Raw genomic sequence first — 21,938 nt, forward strand, 5'->3', positions numbered from 1 at the left:
AATAGCTACAAATAAAATAAATACCTCAGAATAAAGTTAAAGAAGTGAAAGATCTCTATAAAACTATAAATCATTGATGAAAGAAGATAAAGAGGATGCAAAAAGGGAAAGATATTCCATGCTCATGGATTGGAAGAATCAAAATTGTTAAAATGTCCATCTTACCCAAAGTAATCTAGAGATTCAATGCAATACCCATCAAAGTAACAATGACATTCTTCACAGAAATAGAAAAAATAATATTAAAATTTATATGGAACCATAAAAGAGCCAGAACAGCCAAAGCCATACTGAGCAAAAGGAACAAAACTAGAGGAATCACATCATCAGACTTCAAATTATGCTACAGAGCTGTAGTAACCAAAATAGTGTGATGTTGGCATGAAAACAGACACATAGATCAATGGAACAGAATAGAGAACCCAGAAATAAATCCACACATCTATAATGAACTTATCTTTGACAAAGTTGCCAAGAGCATACAATGGGCAAAGGACAGTCTCTTCAATAAATGGTGCTGGGAAAACTGGATATTCATACACAGAATAATGAAACTAGAACTTTATCTCTTGCAATACACAAAAATAAAATCAAAATGGATTAATGACTTAAATCTAAGACCTGAAACTATGAAACTACTAAGAGAAAAACATTGGAGAAATGCTTTAGGACATTTGTCTGGTCAAGGACTTCTTGAGTAATACTAATAAAACAGGAAATCAAAGCAAAATTGGACAAATGGGATCACATCAACTAAAAAGCTTCTGCACAGGAAGCAAAAAAATCAATAAAGAGACAACCCACATGGGTCGAAAATATTTGCAAACTACCTATCTGACAAGGGATTAATAACTAGAATATGTAAGGAGCTCTGACAACTTGATAAGAAAAAATGAAATAACCTGATAAAAATGAGCAAAGGATTTTAATAGATATTTCTCAAAAGAAGACATACAAATGGCCAACAGATAATATGAAAAAAGGGTGAACATCATTAGTTATTAGAGAAATGTAGATCAAAACTACAATGAGGTATCATATCACCCCAGTTAAAATGGCTTTTATCAAAAAGAAAGACAGGCAATAATGAATGCTGGCAAGAATGTGGAGAATGGGGAACCCTTGTACACTATTGGTGGGAATGTAAATGAGTACAACCACTATGGAAAACAATATCACAGTATGGAGATTCCTCAAAAGATTAAAAATAGAACTACCATATATATGACCCAGCAATCCCACTGCTGGATATATACGCAAAGGATATGAATTCAGTATGTTGCAAAGATATCTATACCTCCATCTTTATCACAGCACTATTGACAATAGCCAAGATATGGTATCAACCTCAGAGCCCACCAACAAATGAATGATAAAGAAATGATGCTACATATACACAATGGAATAATATATAGCAAGCGAAAGAATGAAATCCTGCCATTTGCAACAACACAGATGAACTGGAGAACATTATGTTCAGTGAAATAAGCCAAGCACGGAAAGATGAATTTCACAGGTTCTCATTCATATGTGGGAGCTAAATATTAAAAAAAAAGTTGCTCTCATGGAGTCAGAGGGTAGAATAGTGGTTACCAAAGGCTAGGAAGGGTAGTGGGGAGGGAGGATAAAGTGGGGATGGTTAATGGGTGCAAAAATATAGTTAGATAGTTTAGATAGAATGAACAATATTTGAATTTTGAAAAAAAAATAGAACATTAGATCATTAGATCTGAATTAATGGAGAAGAGTCAGACTGAAGTGAGAAGAGAGAACAAAGTGTCCAAGTCCCAGGCAGAAAAACTGAGAGCCAAATGTAAATTATGTTCCATATCTTAATTACAGGAATATCATGAGGAAAAATGATAGTGACTTGCTTCGTGAGAGTAGTAAACTTTAATCTTTTTTTACATACCAAGTAGGGTAGAAATCTGACTAAAAAAACAGGGTTAGATTAGTTCTGAGGTAACTGATAAGCATTCATATTTTGTATTAATAGTCAAAATATTGTGAAAATGTATGATGGAAAATAATAAATTTAAATGTGCAAAATCATTCACACCCAGATTTATACACCTATACAGTTCTTAGATGTTGTCTCTAAATATTCGTTTCTTCATTCACAAAACAGGGATACTAACATTATCTACTTCTCAAATCTGTTGGAATTATATGAGACAATGTATGTGAAAGTCTTGACACAGTGCCTAGCACAATAAATAAACAATTTAGTTTCCCTTGGAGGGAAAGAAGCTGAGTTGTATAAGAACTCATCTCTCTCCACATAAAACCTCCCTTTGATGTAAAAAAATATCACAAGGCTGTTCATGTGTAGCCTGATATTTTAGAGGCAGAGAATTTGAGGCCATAGGGAAAAGGAGAAGGATGGACTTAAAAGGTCTGCTCCAGTCCCTGTGAGAAGGACAAATGAAAGGCATGACATGGTTGACTTCAAGGATAAGCCATGACTTTTCTGGACACGTTCCAAAAGAGGCCTTCCTCTAGGAAACTTCTGTTTAAACCACCTGCAGAATCTTTTTTTTTTTCCAGCACAGTTTCCAGAGTAAATCTTCCATTATCAAGAGGCGTGTTTAATTTACAATAACATCCAACCACATACCTGTATCCCATCTGTTTGACTGAGGTACAGCTGGATGTTGACGTAGTCAGGTCTGTTCTCGTGCCACAACTGGAGAGGACATAAACACGAATAGATTTACTAAATTTCTTTCTGCCTCAAAGTTTTCTGACTTGAGGAAAAAACAAAAAATTCTTTCTGTATACTTAGATTTTCTAACATATGTGATTCTGGAATTTAACACATATCTTGGCTTAAGACAGTCAATATCTATAAGCAAATGAATACACACATATATACGCACATACACACACATATAATGACAGATTCTACCATTAATAACCTCCCCTACTAGCATAAATTAAGTATGATGTTGGTAGTGGAAAGGAATAATTCTGTGTTATCTTTATATATACAAAATCTAGCATGCTAAATACTATACTAAACTAATATTCCCCTAAGCCCTCCCCAAATATTCTTTATTTTATTCCCTAAGAGTCCCTAAATTTTACCTAGGAGTTTATTCATAATGAACATAATTTTTTTAAATGACAATAGTGACATAGGCTATGCATGCTAGGAAATGCAAAACAAAAGAAATAACAAAAACACAATAGACACTTTTTCTTGTTCCTGCCTTGCTCTTACTAAGCACTAGTTTCCCTTGTATAAAAATGTATGTGGCAAGAAATATATCTGCAAAATAAATAGTCTGGAAAAAATATGAAGCAATAATTCCTCATTTCCCCCTTCCCCCCAAGCTCTTGCAACCATCATTCTACTTTCTAAGCACCTTTCACTTCTCACAACAATCAACTCGTGGTGAATAACTGACTTAAACCTAAGGCATGAAACTGTAACAATTCTAGAAGAAAATGTTGGGAAAACTCTTACAGACATTGGCCTAGGCAAAGAATTTATGAAGAAGACCCCAAAGGCAATCACAGCAACAACAAAAATAAATACATGAGACCTGATCAAATTAAAAAGTTTCTGCACAGCCAAGGAAACTATCACGAGAGCAAACAGACAACCTCAAATTGGAAGAAAATATCCACATGTTACACATCTGATAAAGGGCTGATAACTAGAATCTATATAGAACTCAGGAAAATCAGCAAGAAAAAATCAAACAACCCCATTAAAAAGTAGGCAAAGGACACGAACAGAAACTTTTCAAAAGAAGACAGACTAATGGTCAACAAACATGAAAAAATGCTCAACATCTCTAATCACCAGGGAAATGCAAATCAAAACCACAGTATCACTTATCTCTAGTGAGAATGGCCTTTATCAAAAAGTCCCAAAACAATAAATGTTGGTGTGGATGTACAAAGACAGAAACATTCATACACTGCTGGTGAGACTGCAAATTAGTACAACCTCTGTGGAAGGAACTATGGAGATACCTCAAAGAGCTACAAGTAGAGCTACCATTTGATGCAGCAATCCCATTACTGGGCATCTACCCAAAAGAACATAAGACATTGTATAAAAAAGACATCTGCACTCAAATGTTTATAGCAGCACAATTCACAATTGCAAAGATGTGGAAACAACCCAAGTGTCCATCAATACATAAGTGGATTAATAAATGTGGTATATGTATACCATGGAGTTCTACTCAGCCACTAAAAACAATGGTGATCTAGCACCTCTTGTATTTTCCTGGATAGAGCTGCAGCCCATTCTACTAAGTGAAGTATCACAAGAATGGAAAAACATGCACCGCATGTACTCACCATCAAATTGGTATTAACTGATCAACACTTATATGCACATATAGTAGTAACATTCATTGGATGTCGGGCAGGTGAGGGGGGGAGGATGGAACGGGTACATTCACACCTAATGGGTGCAGTGCGCACCGTCTGGGGGCTGGACACACTTGAAGCTCTGACTCAGATACAGCAAAGGCAATGTATGTAACCTAAACATTTGTACCTCCATAATAGGCTGAAATTTTAAAAATTCAAAAAAAAACCAAACTGTCTAATTTTTAAAGTATCCCCTATGAATGGAGTCATACAATATTTGTCCTTTTGTGTCTGGCTTATTTCACTTAGCATAATTTCTTAAAGTTTTGCCCATGTTGTAGCATGTAGAATTTTCTTCCTTTTAAGGCTGAATAGTATTCCATTTCATGTGTATGCCACATTTTGTTTATCCACTCATCTACTGGTGAATAATTTGGGTTGTTTCCATCTTTTGGCTATTGTGAATAATGCTTCTATGAACATTGGTGTACAAATATTTGTTTGATTCCCTGCTTTCAATTATTCTAGGTATATACCTAGAACCATTTTTTTTTTGCATAAAGTCCACAGCCTTATGTAATCTACTTCTTCCTAGAAATCACCCATGCCACCTAATTGCCTCTGCTACCATTCTTTCTCCTGCTTACTTTGCTCCATCCACACAGACCTCCTTCCTCTTCTTCCAACACACCAAGCATACTATTGCATCGGGGTCCTTGATTGTGAAGTTAGGTTCTTCCTCTTTGAAATTTTTATCCAAAATACATGTCTAGTCTGCTCATTCACTTTACTCGAGTCTCTTTTGAGTAAAGAGAGTCTCTTTTGCTTCACCCTTCCTTTCCTCTTCTTTGTTCTCAATGGAATCTCATAATCAGACATCCTATGTATTTATTGGTTTGTTGTCTATTTCCCCCACTTAAAATATAAACTACATGAAATCAGAAATTTGTTTTTATTTTGTTACCTGATGCATCTCCAGCTCCTAGGACAATTCCTGAATGATACTGGGCAGTTAATAAACATTTGTGGAATGACGGAACGACTGACTGAATAAATACATGCACAAAGAGGCATGTATAATAATATCCATTTCAGCATTGTTTGTAATAAAAATTAAGTATCAGACATCAAGGAATTGTTAAATAAACTAAATGCATCAATGTCATGAAATACTCTACAGCAATAAAAACAATGAGGTAGCTCTATATGTACTCATACCAAAAAATATTCAAGATATAGCAGTAACTTTAAAAAGTAGGTTTAAAAATTGCCAAACATTATAGATAGTATGATAGAATTTATAGAACACTCATAAATTACCACTGGTTACATAGCCTGGGTAGGGAAGGTAGTAAGAAACAATTTTACTTTGTGTGAATTGTTTAAAATATTTGTAGCAAAAATATACTTGAATATTACTTGTATAATTTGAATAAATAAATATAAATAAATAGAAGAATAAAATGTTACAGGTAAGACAGGTAAAAAAAAAACACATCTGCTTTTATCTTTGTAAAAATTAAAATACAGAATTTGGGAATTTTGAGATTCTGCATCATTTACCAAGAAGTCTGGTGATGGTCTATTTGAAATATTAAAGAGGGAGATAAGGGATAAGTGCTATGAGAACAAAGGATAGAAGGTATTGTAGCAAGTGTCTGCCAATGTTTCCTTCTGTCATCCCTCACCACCTCAAGCCGTATGTATACATTTCTATGTTAAAAATCTTATGTTAAAACATGGAAATTGGCTAGGCATAGTGGCTCACGCCCGTAATCCTAGTACTCTGGGAGGCCGAGGTGAGTGGATTGCTCAAGGTCAGGAGTTCAAACCCAGCCTGAGCAAGACCAAGACCCTCTCTCTACTAAAAATAGAAAGAAATTAATTGGCCAATTAAAAACATATATACAAAAAATTAGCCAAGCATGGTGGCACATGCCTGTAGTCCCAGCTACTTGGGAGGCTGAGGCAGAAGGATCGCTTGAGCTCAGCAGTTTGAGGTTGCTGTGAGCTAGGCTGATGCTACAGCACTCTAGCCCAGGCAACAGAGTGAGACCCTGTCTCAAAAAAAAAAAAAAACCCATAGAAATTAATGTTTTTATGTTAAAACATGTCATTGATATATATGCATTATCACAAATATCCATATCTGAAAAGATGTGTACCTAATTGTTAATAGATGTTATTTCTGGGTTTTTTTTTTTTTTTAGGTTTAAAGGACTTATTTCTTTTCTTGATACTTATCTGTATAATTTCCATATGCAAAAAAAGTATATTATTGCTATGCTATTATTCTATAGCAAGCATTTATTGCTTGTATAATATGAAAGAAGACAGCTTTTTAACTTAAAAAAATTACAAAACTAATAACAATCTCAATGTTACCTTGTTATGCAACATACAGAGTAAGTCTGCAAACCAACAGAAGGATTGGATGTCTCTGCACACCCAGATAAAGTACAGTCTTCTAAGCTTGTATGGTTTCCAGTCATCCCTTTAAAATTAAAATAACATGGTAGTGATTAGAATAGCAAAGGAAAGAAGGAAGGAAGGAAGGAAGGAAGGAAGGAAGGAAGGAAGGAAGGAAGGAAGGAAGGAAGGAAGGAAGGAAGGAAGGAAGGAAGGAGGGAAGGAGGGAGGGAGGGAGGGAGGGAGGGAGGGAGGGAGGGAGGGAGGGAGGGAGGAAGGAAGGAAAGAAGGAAGGAAGGAAGGAAGGAAGGAAGGAAGGAAGGAAGGAAGGAAGGAAGGAAGGAAGGAAGGAAGGGAAACGAAAAGAAGATAAAAAAGAAAAGAAGAAAGGAAAAAAGAAGAATCCCCATGGTCTTGAAAATTCACTTTTCATTAGTAAGTAACCAATAGAAAAATCGCATATTTAAATTCTAGCATCCGATACAGCACAATAATATAACTCCCAAATGAATTTAATAGGTAATATACTGACTCAAAGACATGACATACTTCATGAATTTAAGTGTTAATGACTATTACACATAAATATGCACATCATCTGTATCCAGTTGAGGGCCATCACTGAACTCCTAGATCAAAATAATTTTGGCCCCTGCATCTCAGAAAAACAAGTTCTCTATTTTCAGTGAATTCTATCACCAAACAGGGTCCAAAGGTCATTTGGTATTGCCTTTTCAGGCAAAATGAGCAAAAACCATTCCAAAAATTTGGTTGTTTATCCCCTTCTTAATAATCACTAAAGAAAGAGATTTCACAACCATGTACGATGTAATGCATTCCAGCAACTCATAGTTCCAAGTCTGGATCCCTATTTGTAACTATGAAGTAGACTTAAGATTAAGAAAATGTTCTTCTTTTTTCATAACATTAGGTGTCCTAATAAATTGCAATGTGTTGTCAGAAACAAATGATTTCTGGCTTGGAATATGGTTATTTTTGTAAGAACCTCTAGAATGTCCCAAATTGACATCTAGTATTTAAAAGTGAAATAAAATGTCATTCAAACACATCACTTTAACTTATTATTTCTTTTTCACAATCCACAGAACAGTTTTAATTAAATTGTGTCAACTTGAAAAGTAAATGAAACAGATTTGACAGTAACTTCCATTTTGTTTGTGTTTGCACAAGAATTAATAGCAATCAGTTAACTTTGGCTAATAATCCGGGAACTAAAATAACTGAAAGACTATTTCCTGGTTAAGCAATCTCACCTTTGAAATTTCTTTTCTTCAGTCTGTTGTGAATTTGCTAAGTAATAAACCAACAAATGATATGTTTGTCATCTTCTCGAAAAAAGCTTTTCCTGATCATATTTCAACAATAACCCCAGCTCTTTATTTCTGTATCTCATTAATCTGTCTTCATTTCTGTATCTCATTAATCTGTCTTCTTTTCATCATGGTTGTAATATTTTCTGAAATAATTTTATTTATAAATTTCTCATTGCTTGATTTTTTACCTGCCCCACTTGAATGTAAGCTTTTTAAAAGCAAGAACTCTGTTTTCATTCATCACTGTGGTCCCATTACCTATAAGACAGATTTGCACGTGGATGCTCAAAAATATTTGTTGACGGAGAATGAATGAATGAATAGTGAATGAATAGTGCCACTTACCACTGATGAGGAGGTAAAGAAATGAAGGGTGGCAGCGAATAACTTAACATAGGAAAAGGACAGGGGTATGCATAACTGTGATACTGACATATTTTTATAAGAGAGCATGTTAGGAGCCGGAAACCACATGCTGAGGATCACTGAATTATTCCCCTCATCAATCAGTAAATGGAATTCTTTGAACAACAAGTAGAAGAATTCTGTAAGGAATTACGCTAAAAAGAGAGATGTCTGAAATATTGGCAGTTCTCTATTTGGACTAATAAAATGGATCAAAATGACGTACAGCAGGGTGTTGAGTATTGATGCAAATGGGGTTACTCCAATGCCTCCAGCCACGCAGAGGCTAACCTCATAGTTTAGTGATTCCTCAAACGGACTTCCAAACGGGCCATCGATGTACAGCCTGTAGAGAAGGCAGACAAAGGCAGGAAAAGTAAAAATGCGTTCCTTTTCTATAACATGTAGCAAACATGCTGAATATAATTTCTAGGCTTTGTGATGGCTCAGGCTTTATTTCATTGTTTCTCGCAGTGATAAGCCCAGAGGAATGTTATTTATAAACTGTCAATATTAAAGTACATCTGTTTCTAAGTATGTCTTTTTTGTGTGAAACATTAATTAAAAGTATAAAGAAATGTAAATAGGACCATGCCACATAGCTAAGAACAAATTAAAGCTCTGGTAATATTATATTAATAGTATTATATTTGACTAAATTAAAATACCATTGGCTGTATATAAATTCAATAAATAATGCTCCCTTCAATGGCCAGTTTAGTAGCTGAAATATTTACTTAAACATTTACTATGTGAACAGAAAAATAACAGGAGTAAGAAAAAGAATCTAACACTATTCCTCCTCTTGCCCTACTTAAGTTCATTAAGCACAAAAACAGCTGAAGAACATTCACAAAGGAAGCTCTGCTTGTTCTACTCGTGCCTATATACTCAAATATATGTGTGGATGTGAGAAAGAGAAATCCTTAACTGCAACAAAAATTGCTAACTGTTCACTCAACATTCATCTTTCTTTATCCATTACTCTATACCCATTCTTTCTTAAACAACAAGACGTTGATGTTATTCAGGGAAGCAAAATGTCCAGCCAAAATGCTCCATTTCTCAGACTCCCTGCATCTATTAATAATTTGGCTGTGTGACTACGTTCTGGCCACTGGCCCCTCTTTCCTACTGGTTGGCTTTCCGACCCACACACCCCCCCACACACCCTTCCAAGAATGCCCACAAAGCTATTCTTTGGTGTTCTGAAATAACTTTGGACAAGAATACTAGAACACAGAGTTCTAGTCATTTACTAGGGGGCAGATCACAGGCTAGTTCCTTGTCCTCTCTACAGATTTCCTTCATCTGTAAAGGGGTCAACAAGATGTGATGATACAGAAAAATTAATGGTGGAGGGCCACACAAATATCACAAATGCTTTTTGTCAGTGGCGCCAGTGAGTGTCTACAGCACACCGCCAGGCTGTCTCAGAGGGTAGCATCAATGCAAGCAATGGGCTGAGTTCAGAATGAGATGGGACGTGTAGAGGGGAATTCGGTTTGAGAATCAGCTGTTAGAGAATCAGCTGTTTTTCATTTGAAATGCTTTGTTGCACCAGGTGAGACAAAATTTTGCTTTTCTTAGAGAAAGGATAAAGATGAAATTACTAGTAATTGATTACTTGGCAACATCTCTTTTTTGAGGAAGACAAAGAGAAACTGCTTAAATTATTTTTTTACATATTTAATCTGATTAATGTGCAAAATAAATTGCCTTTCATTTATGAGTAGTGACTTTCTCCCTATCTTAGTACAAGGTCTTTGAAAGAATGTTATGTTACTATTACATGTGACAAGATTACAGAAATTAAAGGCAACTATTCAAAGTCTTTGAACAATGTAGTGGAGATAAGATCAACTTGACACATTTTTAAGCTTCAGTTGATGACTAATGAAAAGATCCTTTATGAAAGACTGTGGATCTAAGAGAGTTCTAAGAATAAGAGAGATCCCTTTCCCTGACCCACCCCCAACAAATTTTTTTGAAATTTTAATAATTTTTTTCCCTTGAGGGAATTTATTAACATTTTATAAAATTGATTTGTTTTAAGACTGAAGAGTTGATAGAACAGTTATATCAGATATCCTTCTTTCAATGGAGATATTTATCAGTTACAAATTAATTCAACTGTATTAAAGATAAAAATATACTGATGATTTTTGAAATCTTGTATACCTCCAAACACACTGATAGCATAATAAATTAAAATAAAATTTATTTAGAGAATCTGAGGGGAAAGCTAATCACTGTTTTCAGAAAACATCTTTATTAATTTTTTTAAAAAATAGATATTAATTATACCAGTAATTCCCAAAAGCAATCGCACAGAACAATAATACAAGAGGGAAAAAAGTATATTATGGTAAAATAAATTTGGGAAATATGTTAAACAAAGTTTCTTTTAAAATTTGTTTATTTTTACATTTTTAATGCAAACTCCTAAGTTTGGGGTAGTATGGTAGTAATAATACATACACTTAGGATGCATTAAATGCATTTTCCACTTCTAGTATTTTCAGTTTCTAATGGGTTTATTGGGACTTACCACTATGGTAAGTGGAGGAGCATCTGTATAAGGATAAGGGTAGTCTCTTAACATTTGAGTTAAGACTTGGTAGGAGGTGGTAGTCCACATTGTTTGGACTTTAGCAACAATTTAAGGAAAGAAACTTCACCAGCAAGGGGCTAAGAAATCTCATTAATTAATTTGTAATTATTATCTAATGCAATCTCATGTATAAAATAAAAGCAACATTGTCTGAAAACCCACTTTAAATGTTTATCTGTTGGAATTCTGAATTATTCCATCAAGGCCTTACAAACAGAAGCCATTAATTAATTTAGGATCTTCAAAAAGAAAAACTCTTTGGCAAGGAATTCCCATAAAAGAATCACATGATCAAAATTATACTCCCACAACCATTATGAATTGGTAAATTTTACAATATTTTTAACAAATGAAGAACTTCAGGCCACTTTCTCTTCCTAATTAAAGAAAAAAAACAAAACAAACAAAAAAATCCCCAAAACAGAGTCTGAGAAGATGCATGACAGCTGAGAATGCAGGATGGGCAATGAGATAAGTAAATGGCTCTCAAAGGCTTTAGATGGAGAATCATGAGTGCTTAATTTATCTCCTAGGAAGCGCCTACTTCCCCATCTTGTTCTGAGATTTCAACTGCCTAATAACCTCCAGCTATAGACTCAGCTTGGCCCTATCCTTGAACTGATTCTTATCTGAGTTAAGAATGAGTTATTCTCTCACTCAGCATGAAGGCATCCTTATTGCTTGCCCATTAGCACTAACAGAGCTTTTTGACCTTGTAACTCTGAGCCAAAATCTTCACAATTTCAGCAGTGCCTCAGTTTCTGTTTAACTGTTTGTATTTTTCAGTGGTTCCACCTAGCTTTTACATAGTCCTGATGACAGGGTTTTTACTTGTGATTCCCAGCCCGGAGGTTGGGACCTGCTACCTGATTACAGCCAGCTTCCTTCTGACGTCTTGCTTACCTAGTTTTGCAAATATCATTAGCATTAGGAATTCACATTATGATAATACATTCCACATTCTGTTCGGAATACTACCTTTTTTAGATCTCTTGCCAGCCAGGTATTGGAATTTCACCTACTATACAAAAGAAAGCCTAAATTTAGGGATGAGATGAGAGATAGTAATCCTTCAATGAAGGGCAATATTATAATATTATCTATACTGTGAAAATGCTATAAATAATTGTGATTGTGGAAACTGTACTAGAACAGCCCCAGCCACACATGGGAAGACACACAATTAGAAAGGTCTCCTTCCTGATGAATCATCCTCCACACTGATCCTATCATCCAGAGCCATCTTTGTCTGAACAACATAACATATCCCTTCTGGCAGCATCTCGACCCAAGTGAAGACACTAAAGCAGTCCACATCATACAGCCTTCCCCACTGCACCGAGCTAAGCCATACTTTTGAGAAATGGCAGAACAGAGCTGACAGTGAGAACGGTAATAAGGATTCACTTTTGCAAAAGGCCAGGTGCTTTATATCATTTTATTTAAATATCACAAAGCCTTACAAGATAGAATTATTAATATGTCAGGTGTTGTATATTCCTCAAAGCAATATTAAAAAGGAAGGTATCTCCATTATCACCATTTGAAATATAGAACAAAAAAATAAAAATGAAGCTGCTCAGAGAGACTGCCACTCATCCCCAATCATGAGGACTATAAACTCAGAATGCGCCCCGAGTGAAAAAGCTTAAAGTCACCCAAAGATCCCTCCTTCTCCATCTCCCTCCTGCTCCCTCTCCCTCTCACACATTCTGTTGTTTGTGTCACCGAACACCCTCAGACATCTATCTGATTTTCCATGTTACTATTATGACAGCATAGATCCTTTATCGCTTTCCAGCTGAATATGAAACTGCTGATTGGCTAGTATGTTGGCCCCAGGTGGTGCCTCGTGTCCCTCTCTGCTTCCATGAGAAAGATATGAACATGTAAATCTAATTATCTTTCTCCTTTGCTAAAAATCCTTTCATGGCTCGCCACTATCTTCACAACAAAGTCTAAGTTTCTTTAAGTGACAGTCCAGGCCCTTCACAAACTGGCCCCTGCCCTCACTTCTCTTTAAACTCCCACCCCTTGAGAGTGTGCATGTGCACTTGTACACGCACGCACACGTGTGCCATACACACACACACACACAGTTTTCAGCCACCTGGAGGCCATCCCTCAATGACCCATCCACTTCCATTGCTCCATATTGCTGCTATGCTCTTTGTTCTGTCTAACAGTCCTCTTCATCTGGTCTAGTTCATTCATCAAGATTTTTACTCAAGTGAAAAATTGAACTTTTTATGAATTACCTAGATAGGCACTTTCTCTCCTCCCATAGAATTTAGTGCATTTCTCTATGTATGGGTCTTATCACATTGCCACAATTTCTTCACTAAACTCTGATTCTGCTTTTCCCCCACCGGAAATTATTTTTGTAGTCTCACTAATTGTGATTGCTTCTGGTGCATGGTAAGTACTGAATACATATTTGATGAATGGATGAATGGAAGTATGGATGGATAAATGCGTGAGAGGCAGTATAAGAGAGTTAACCATAATTTGGGGGCCAAACAGATGTGGCTTTGACACCCAGCTCTAACATATATCTTTAAATAAGGCATTCACTTCTTTGAATCCCAGTCCTCTAATCTGTAAAACTGGGGAATTTGCACTACCCATTTCACAGAAGACTGGTAAGCATTGAGTGAAATGATGTATGTAAAGCACGTAGCACAATTCCCAGCATGTACAAAGTATTCAGTATGTGTTACTATTTCTTTACTATTATGAATGAAACTTGGCTCAGACGTGCAGACTGAATGAAAATTACTGAAGAGGAAGGAAAGGTCTCTAGAAGAGGAACTCAAAACTTCGTTAGGAAAGAGAAAGGAAAGTTAGCTGGAGAATAGATGAAATCTTGAAAGGTCATCTGAGGCTTTGCAGTTTAAGGATATTACCCAATATCACTGGTAGAAGCCATTCGTAAGCAGCCCATTGGAAATGAGATTGAGTTGGGACATTGTTTTTATTGTCTAAACAATCAAGGTTGTTCTTTGGCAGCAAACCAAGCTAGAAAGGAACAGGTCTGAATTATGTCATAAATAATATTCTCCTCTCTAAACAGTTCTGATATTAGGCAGCACAGAGAACTTGATCTTTACAGGAACTAAGTAGAAATATTTCATTCCTGTATTTTCACAATATTTTTATAAATATTATGATTAAACCTTCCAGAGCTACTGGCTCATGTATTGCTGGCTTAACTGCCAAGATGGTTGCAAGTCATTTGTGAATAAAATTATGCCAGATGTCCTCACCCATTTTACATGTCCAAGCTGCATTTATAAGGGTAAGAATATAACTACTTTCTAGACTAAATACATTATAAACCTAAATACTTAAAGTTAATGACAATAAGATCAGTAAGGCATGAGCAATAAAACTTGTTTCTTTATCTCTATTTGTTTTCTCCAACCTATAAATAAACAATGTGTATTTTGCATTAAGTGTATACTCCTTTTTTTCTTTCTACTCGTCTGTTTCTTTCTTACCACTGCCACACCTATTCATGCTCTGAGAATTTTCATGGAGTAATGTCTACAATTATATCCCTATGATAATGGATTCCCCAGTTTTAGCAATGGGTCAAGTTAAAGTTCACAAATGTAATTAATGAACATTATTATATTTTAGAACAATGTTCCCCAGCATCATTGCTGGTAATTTTTTTAATGGTTTTCCTTTAAACACACACACACACACACACACACACACACACACACACACACACACACATATTTTAGGAACTAGTCAGTTTTCTTCATGAATTCTTTTCACCTAAATAAAGGACACACTTTTCCATATTTCGTTATTTGTTAAATGTCTCTCAATAACAAGAAGCTAAAAAATATAGGGACCCTATGTTGACTAAATAGAGATCTCACCCAAAATTCAAATCACCACAGTCTACATTAACCAGTGTACATTGGTAATGTTATGCTCTATGTTATGCTCCATAAGTATCACTCTGTGATACTATATAATATCAGGCAAACAAGTTGCTTCTTTTTTTTTTTTTTTTTTTCTTTTGAGACAGAGTCTCACTCTCTTGCCTGGGCTAGAGTGCCGTGGCATCAGGCTAGCTCACAGCAACATCATACTTCTGGGTTCAAGCAATCCTACTGCCTCAGCCTCCCAAGTAACTGGCACTACAGGAATGTGCCACCATGCCCGGCTAATTTTTTCTATATATTGTTAGTTGTTCAGCTAATTTCTTTCTATTTTTTTTTTAGTAGAGATGGGGTCTCGCTATTGCTCAGGCTGGTCTCGAACTCCTGAGCTCGATCCACCGGCCTCGGCCTGGGCCTCCCAGAGCAAGCTGCTCCTTAACCCATATTTTAGGTCTTAAAACATGTTTCTCACGAATCAAGTCTGTATCTTATGAGTCAGTAAAACAACCAGATAATTGAGAGAAAAATCTTAATATACATAAGAATACAGAGTTATAGATGAGAGAAGCAAATTCTAATTGTTTGACTAAATTTTCTACTTTCCCAAATTTTTTCTGCCACAAAATTACAAATTCACTGACTTTCAGTTATCTGCAATAATGAATAAATGAGATTACATCTGAGAGAGAATATAATTGAGAATATTTAAAACCATAGATAAAGCAAACTTATTTTAAATCAGGTCTAAATATATATAAATCTCTGCCCATTCATATTTATTGATTTGGTCCTTACTGCAAATTTCTCCTCTCCTTCCCAACATTCTTCACATGCCCAGTCTTTGCTTCCATTCTCTTCCCTCGACCAACTCATCAATCTCTAGGCACAGCACAAATGGATAGAATTTCATTATCTCTTCTCTGTCCCACTCACACTTCCTAAAATTCTACTGCCAAAATAGGCATTAGATGGAAAGATGGAAGTACTTAATATTCTATAATTTAAATAAACTGGTATATAATCCAGAATTATTTATACAAATATCACTCAGATCTAAAAACTTTTAATTAGCATGCTTTCATTGATAGTCTGGAGAAGTGAAGCTCACAAAGATATTAAGTGGTCACCAAAGCATTGTCTCACATTAGTATCTAGCAATAATTTAGAAATATTGGCTAAATAGTACTTCCCCTTCCTTAATAAAGGCAGGTTGACAAAAATAACCTGCGATAGAGCTATTCTTCAAGATTGACAAACAAAGTGCTTCCCTAAGGTGTTTAGAAAGATAAAAATCTAGTTAATTCTACATGCAATGTTAAACAAATAATAATAAATAACACTAGCATCTGATATGGAGTATTTACTATGTGCCAAGCTTTGTTCTAAATATTTTATGTTTATTAATTCATTTAAGCTTCATGAGATCCCTGAGTATTAGGTATTGTTTTCATCCCCCCTTCATAACAGGCAGAAGTGAGTCACAGAGGTAGGGGGTTACCCCAGGACACAAAGTCAGAGTCTGTACTCTTAGCTTCCATAATACAGTGTATGATATCAGTGTATGATTTTTATTCTTTTAATTTACAGATGCCAAAAAGTACATCTGCCCCAGGGTTAAACACTGAAGAAGGGTTGTCATAGGATATCTCTGTTAAAGATTAGAATGAATCGTCACTATCTTCTATGGAGTGAATGTTATGTGTCCCCACCAAATGCATATGTTGAAACCTTAATCCCGAATGCAATGGTATTTGGAAATAGGGCCTTTCTTTGGAAGGTAATTAGGAGTGGAGCCTTCATGATAAGACTAGTGCTCTTACAGGAAGACACAGAAGAGAGCTGGCTTTCTCTCTCTCTCTTCTCTTCCAGGTGAGGATACAATGAGAACACAAGAACCAAGAACAGTGCTCCTTACTCATCACCTAACCTGCGGAGCCTTGATTTTGGATTTCCCAGCCTCCAGAACTATGAGAAATCGATGTCTGTTGTTTAAATCACCCAATCTATGGCAATGTATTATAGCAGCCTGAACTGACTATAACACTATCAGAGAAGTAATCTAAGAAAGAGAAGAAGGAATATAAGACAGTATAGTTAAGGAAACCTAGGGATATACAGCCATACCTCATTGTATTGTAATTTGCTTTATTGCACTTTGCAGATACTGTGTTTTTTTACAAATTGAAGGTTTGTGGCAACCCTGCATCAAGCAAGTCTTTTGCTGCCACTTTTCCAATAGCATGTGTTCACCTTCTGTCTCTGCATCACATTTTTGTTATTCTCACAGTCTTTCAAACTTTTTCATTAGTATTATATCTGTTATGGTGACCTGTCATCAGTGATCTTTGATATAAGTATTGTTATTGGTTTGGGACTCCATGAACCTTGTCCATATAAAACAGAAAATTTAATCCATAAATGTTTTACATGTTCTGACTGCTCCATCAACCAACCATTCACCTGTCTCTTGTCCTTTCCTTGGTCCTCCAAGACAAAACAATAATGAAATTAAGTCAATAAATAACCCTAAAATGTCCTCCTAGTGTTCAAGTGAAAGGAAGAGTTTCATGTGCCTCATGTCAAATCAAAAGCTACAAATGATTACACTTAGTGAGAAAGGAATGTTGAGAGCCAAGATAGGATGAAAGTTAGGCCTCTTGAGTGAAACAGCCAAATTATGAATGCAAAAGAAAAGTTCTTGAAAGAAATTAAAAGTGCTACATCAGTGAACACACAAATAATGAGAAAGCAATTACAGCCTTATTGCTGATACGGAGAAAATTTTAGTGGTCTGGATTAGTCAAACCAGTAGTCAAACTACAATATTCTTTTTAGACAAAGCCAAACCCAGAGCAAGGCCCTAACTCTCTTCAATTCTTTGAAGGCTGAGAAAGGTGAGGAAACTGCAGAAGAAAAGTTTAAAGCTAGCAGAGGCTGTTCATGCTGTAGGTAAAATGCTACCAGTGAGCATCACATGCTACAGAGAAATCTTTTGTGAAAAGAAGAGTGAATTGATCTGGCAAACTTCAATGCTGTCATATTTTAAGAAATTGCCACAACTACCCCAGCCTTCAGCAACCACCACCCTGATCAGTCAGCATCCATCAACATGGAGGCAAGACTCTCCAACAACAAAAAGTTTACAATTTGCATCCTATCCCATGGCTGTTAAAAAAAAAAAAAAAAAAAAAAAGTTTACAACTTGCTGAAGGCTCGGATGACTGTTGGCATTCTTTAGCAATAAGGTAATTTTTAATTAAGGCATGTGCATTGTTTTTTCTATGTATACTCTTGCACACTTAATAGACTAAAGTATAGTATAAGCATAACTTTTATATGCACTTGGAAACCAAAAAATTTGTGTGACTTGCTTTACTGCAGTGGTCTAGAACTGAACCCACAAATCTCGGATATATGCTTATAACTGCAAATAGATAACCATCTGAGAAACTACTGTGACTACTCTGTTCAAGCAACGGTGTTAGGCAGACAGTAAGCCTAAGAGGCAGAAATGTGGGCGTTATCAGCCACTGAAAACAGCAGCTGTGGATAAAAATATTGACACCATGGTCATGCATTAGTCTTTTCAGGTACATGCATGGTTCCTGTCAGTGTGTATATAAAGAGTAACGTATGCATGCAAGGTTGTATAGATACATGTATGTCCTTGTGTGTGTTATGAGGGAATTATAAGATTATTACTAAAGATTAAATTTGGATTAATATCTGAAACAATGCACAAGCAATATAATTAGGATTCTATATTTATTTTTGTTCTCAGAATTAAGCAAGCATTATCAAAGCTAAGCATTAGGAAGGAAATAATTTCCCCAGAAAGCAAAGTTTAGTGAATAATTTGAATAAACTCCCAAAGCAATCTAAGAATTTAGCATAGTAATTAGTTTTGATGAAATACGTATAAACCAAACACTAATTCTTTAAGTTGGTGACCTTCCTTTCCTACTTCAGATATAAGTTTATTTGTTCTTTAGCCTGTTGCATACTAGCTTGTAAAGCAAGTCAAATACTCAGGATTTTCCAAGATTCCACAAGAAGGATCAAGATTCCAGCATCCACCAGCTTCTAAGGAAGGGCATGTATAACTGGAGGCCTGGTACTTCCTATCCTTCAGTAAGATAAAGGCATATTCCCTCAACCAGTAATATAAATGAATCCTTGCATTGAAAGGACAGAAAATAGGAAACTAGATGAGGTATCACCCACAAAATACCTGCTCCTCTTGATAAGCATCAAGCAAAAAGAAGCAGGACTGGACACTGCTGCAGACAGCTTATTGTCTGTACTTCACAGCAGCTCCTTAGTCACAGCTAGGTTGCACTCAAAAGCAAATCTTTCTTCTCTGACCCAGCTGTGAAAGGCCTGTGACTTTATATTGCAGGAGATTGCCTAGTTGGTTAGGGTAAATTATTCAAGATTTTCAGAAATCCTAAGAAAGATCACACTTTATCTTTGTCTGCCCAAATCTCTCCAGCACCATGTCCATTGTCTTCCCAACACCCCGTGAACTCCTTTTGCTTACTTGGGATAACTTCTAGATTGAATGAAGGGCAGAATTTCAGAGTCTTGACTAGATGGAGGCAATAGTAAATCTCGAAATCGTTCTGTCAAAAGAAAAATAAACAGCAAGCTGTCAAAAAATATCATAAGCACAATTTCAAAATGGACTTATTTCCTATTGTTTTGTTAGCCGTTTTGACTATATATCCTTTATTAGAAATTAACCCACCATTTGTATACTACTAAAATATATGTCTATTTCTTCTTAATGGCTACATACATCTTTACGATTAAAATATTTTAGTCCCTATCAATAATAAATAGCAAGTATTCATTAGTATAGACTAATAAAATCTTATAATTGAAAGGTTAGATAAGACATATATGACCAATAAACATACCAAGAGATGCACAATTTCATTAGTAACCTGGGAAATGCAAATCAAAACCACACACCATTAGCTAGCAGTCACATTACATGGCATTCAATTAACAGAAATTAGTCTCAGAAGACCAAGTGCTGGGAGGATGTTGATCAACATAAGTTCTTATGCATTGCTGGTGGGAGTGTGAATTGGTACAATAGTTACAAGAACAATTTGGTATTATCTTTTAAGTTTAACTTTTGCATACCCTATGGCCCAGTATTTCTATTCCCAGGAATATCACCCAGCAGAAACTTTCATGTGTCTTAGACAGCAAGTAAGAAGATGTTCATAAGGATCACTGTTTATAACAACATAAATGGAAACAATCACTCATCAAGATGAAAATGGACAGTTTGCACTTACTCACAAGATGGAATATTAACTGGAGTGAAATTGAATGATTTAAATTACAAATAAAAACATAGTGAATCATATTTATATAATGTTGAGTGGAATAAAATCCCAGCAGAAAATCATTTTTATTGAGTTAAAAACCAACTTAGCAATGTATTGTTTAGGTACATTATATTCAAAAAGCAAACCAATGAAAAAAGGGATGATACACACAAATCACACAATTCAGGATAGCGGTTACCTTTTAGGAAGGGTACAGTGATGGAAAAAGAAGCAAAAGAGTAAATGTTACATAATTGTTAATGTTTCATATGTATTAGTTATAATACGATAAATGAATGAATAACTAAATGAGGGCCTAGAAGAGTCCAGTGATGACAGTAGATCATGAACCAAGAATCGGTTTAATAAATTTCAATGCATGTGAAGTTCATTATGAAGAGGGAGAAAAGAAAGGAGAAAGGAAAAGAGGTAGCAAAAAAGGAAAGTAAAAGCAAAAGAAGGACAAAGGGGAGTGTGGAGGGAGGAAGAATCCTGAATGCCACCTTGGAAACACTTAGACGGCATAGCTATCTGCACTGCATAGAATATGCTTATTTCCGGGACTAGATATTCATTACCTCTAGAGTCATCCCTGGAAGGCTCCCTGGAGCCCTCCATTACTCTTTCTTTCTCTCCTGCCAAATTTGGAATAGGTTGGCCCTACTGTGTGCTTCTACATATACCCTGTGCTTATACTTCCACAAAATTCACCACACTATGTTTTCCTGCTATAATATATGTATTTGTCTATGCACCCCCTCTCTCCTTCTAGTAGATACGTATTGTGTCACCAGGATAAAGAGCATTATCTGATACACATTAAATTGCTACAAAATTTTTGTTGGAGGAATATTTCCGACATCTATTTTTACTGGATAGAGAAAACTGTTTGTCAAGGTTAATCATAATGACTCACAGAAGAGACCAACTGGTCATCCATTAACCATGAAAAACAAAGGGACCTATAATCCAGCCTTGACAGAGTCACACACAATTAGAGATAGACTGAAAAGCTAAAACTCTCCAGCTGCAGTAAACCCATCACCAACTGAATCTGAGCAATTTCCACAAAAATACTGTGATGACAATTGCCATTTCCCAGTTACTGAATAGTTAGATGTTAAATCATCTGTGAGCATGGTGGTCACAAAGTATTACTGAGAAGCAAGATACAGACTTCATCTTCATATTTATTAGAACATACTGAATCACAGATATTTAACTGACTTGTGTTTGTTTTTTTTCTTTTTCCGCCACTCTGATGTCACTTTGATAGTTCTTACAGTACACTTGGGAAGGAAGTAATGAGATCCAAAGACAGCTGTGGCTGTACTCTGATGTCTAGAGATCAAAAAAACCACCATATAGTTTTCTCCTTTTATTAAGCTTACTCTATAATTTGAGTTCATATTTTAAAGAATTATATTATTGACTAATAAACTATTTTTAATCTATAAAATTAATACATATTTCAATAAAAGTATTAGTAAATTCTTCTGATGATATACAACCTTTGAACTTTCCAATTTATGTAGCACCCATTAAATGAATGGATTTGCGATGTTTTTATCTTTTCCATTTTTTTTTTCACTTAGTGTTTTCC

General features: G+C 35.5%; 1 protein-coding gene across 6 annotated transcripts in view; it reads right to left on the reverse strand.

The window, feature by feature from the left end:
• Nucleotides 1–21,938, reverse strand: part of NOX4 (NADPH oxidase 4) — a 172,348-nt gene that overhangs the window by 20,732 nt on the left and 129,678 nt on the right. For all 6 annotated transcript variants that reach the window (XM_076002414.1, XM_076002412.1, XM_076002411.1 and 3 more), the window contains 4 exons: nucleotides 19,534–19,615; nucleotides 8,707–8,826; nucleotides 6,718–6,826; nucleotides 2,618–2,686 (listed from right to left, as the gene is read on the reverse strand). In XM_076002414.1, the coding sequence (XP_075858529.1) occupies nucleotides 2,618–2,686; nucleotides 6,718–6,826; nucleotides 8,707–8,826; nucleotides 19,534–19,615 (380 nt within the window). The remainder of the gene's footprint in view (nucleotides 1–2,617; nucleotides 2,687–6,717; nucleotides 6,827–8,706; nucleotides 8,827–19,533; nucleotides 19,616–21,938) is intronic.

This window comes from Microcebus murinus, chromosome 4 (genome assembly GCF_040939455.1).
Source record: "Microcebus murinus isolate Inina chromosome 4, M.murinus_Inina_mat1.0, whole genome shotgun sequence".
Classification (NCBI taxonomy): Eukaryota; Metazoa; Chordata; class Mammalia; order Primates; family Cheirogaleidae; genus Microcebus; species Microcebus murinus.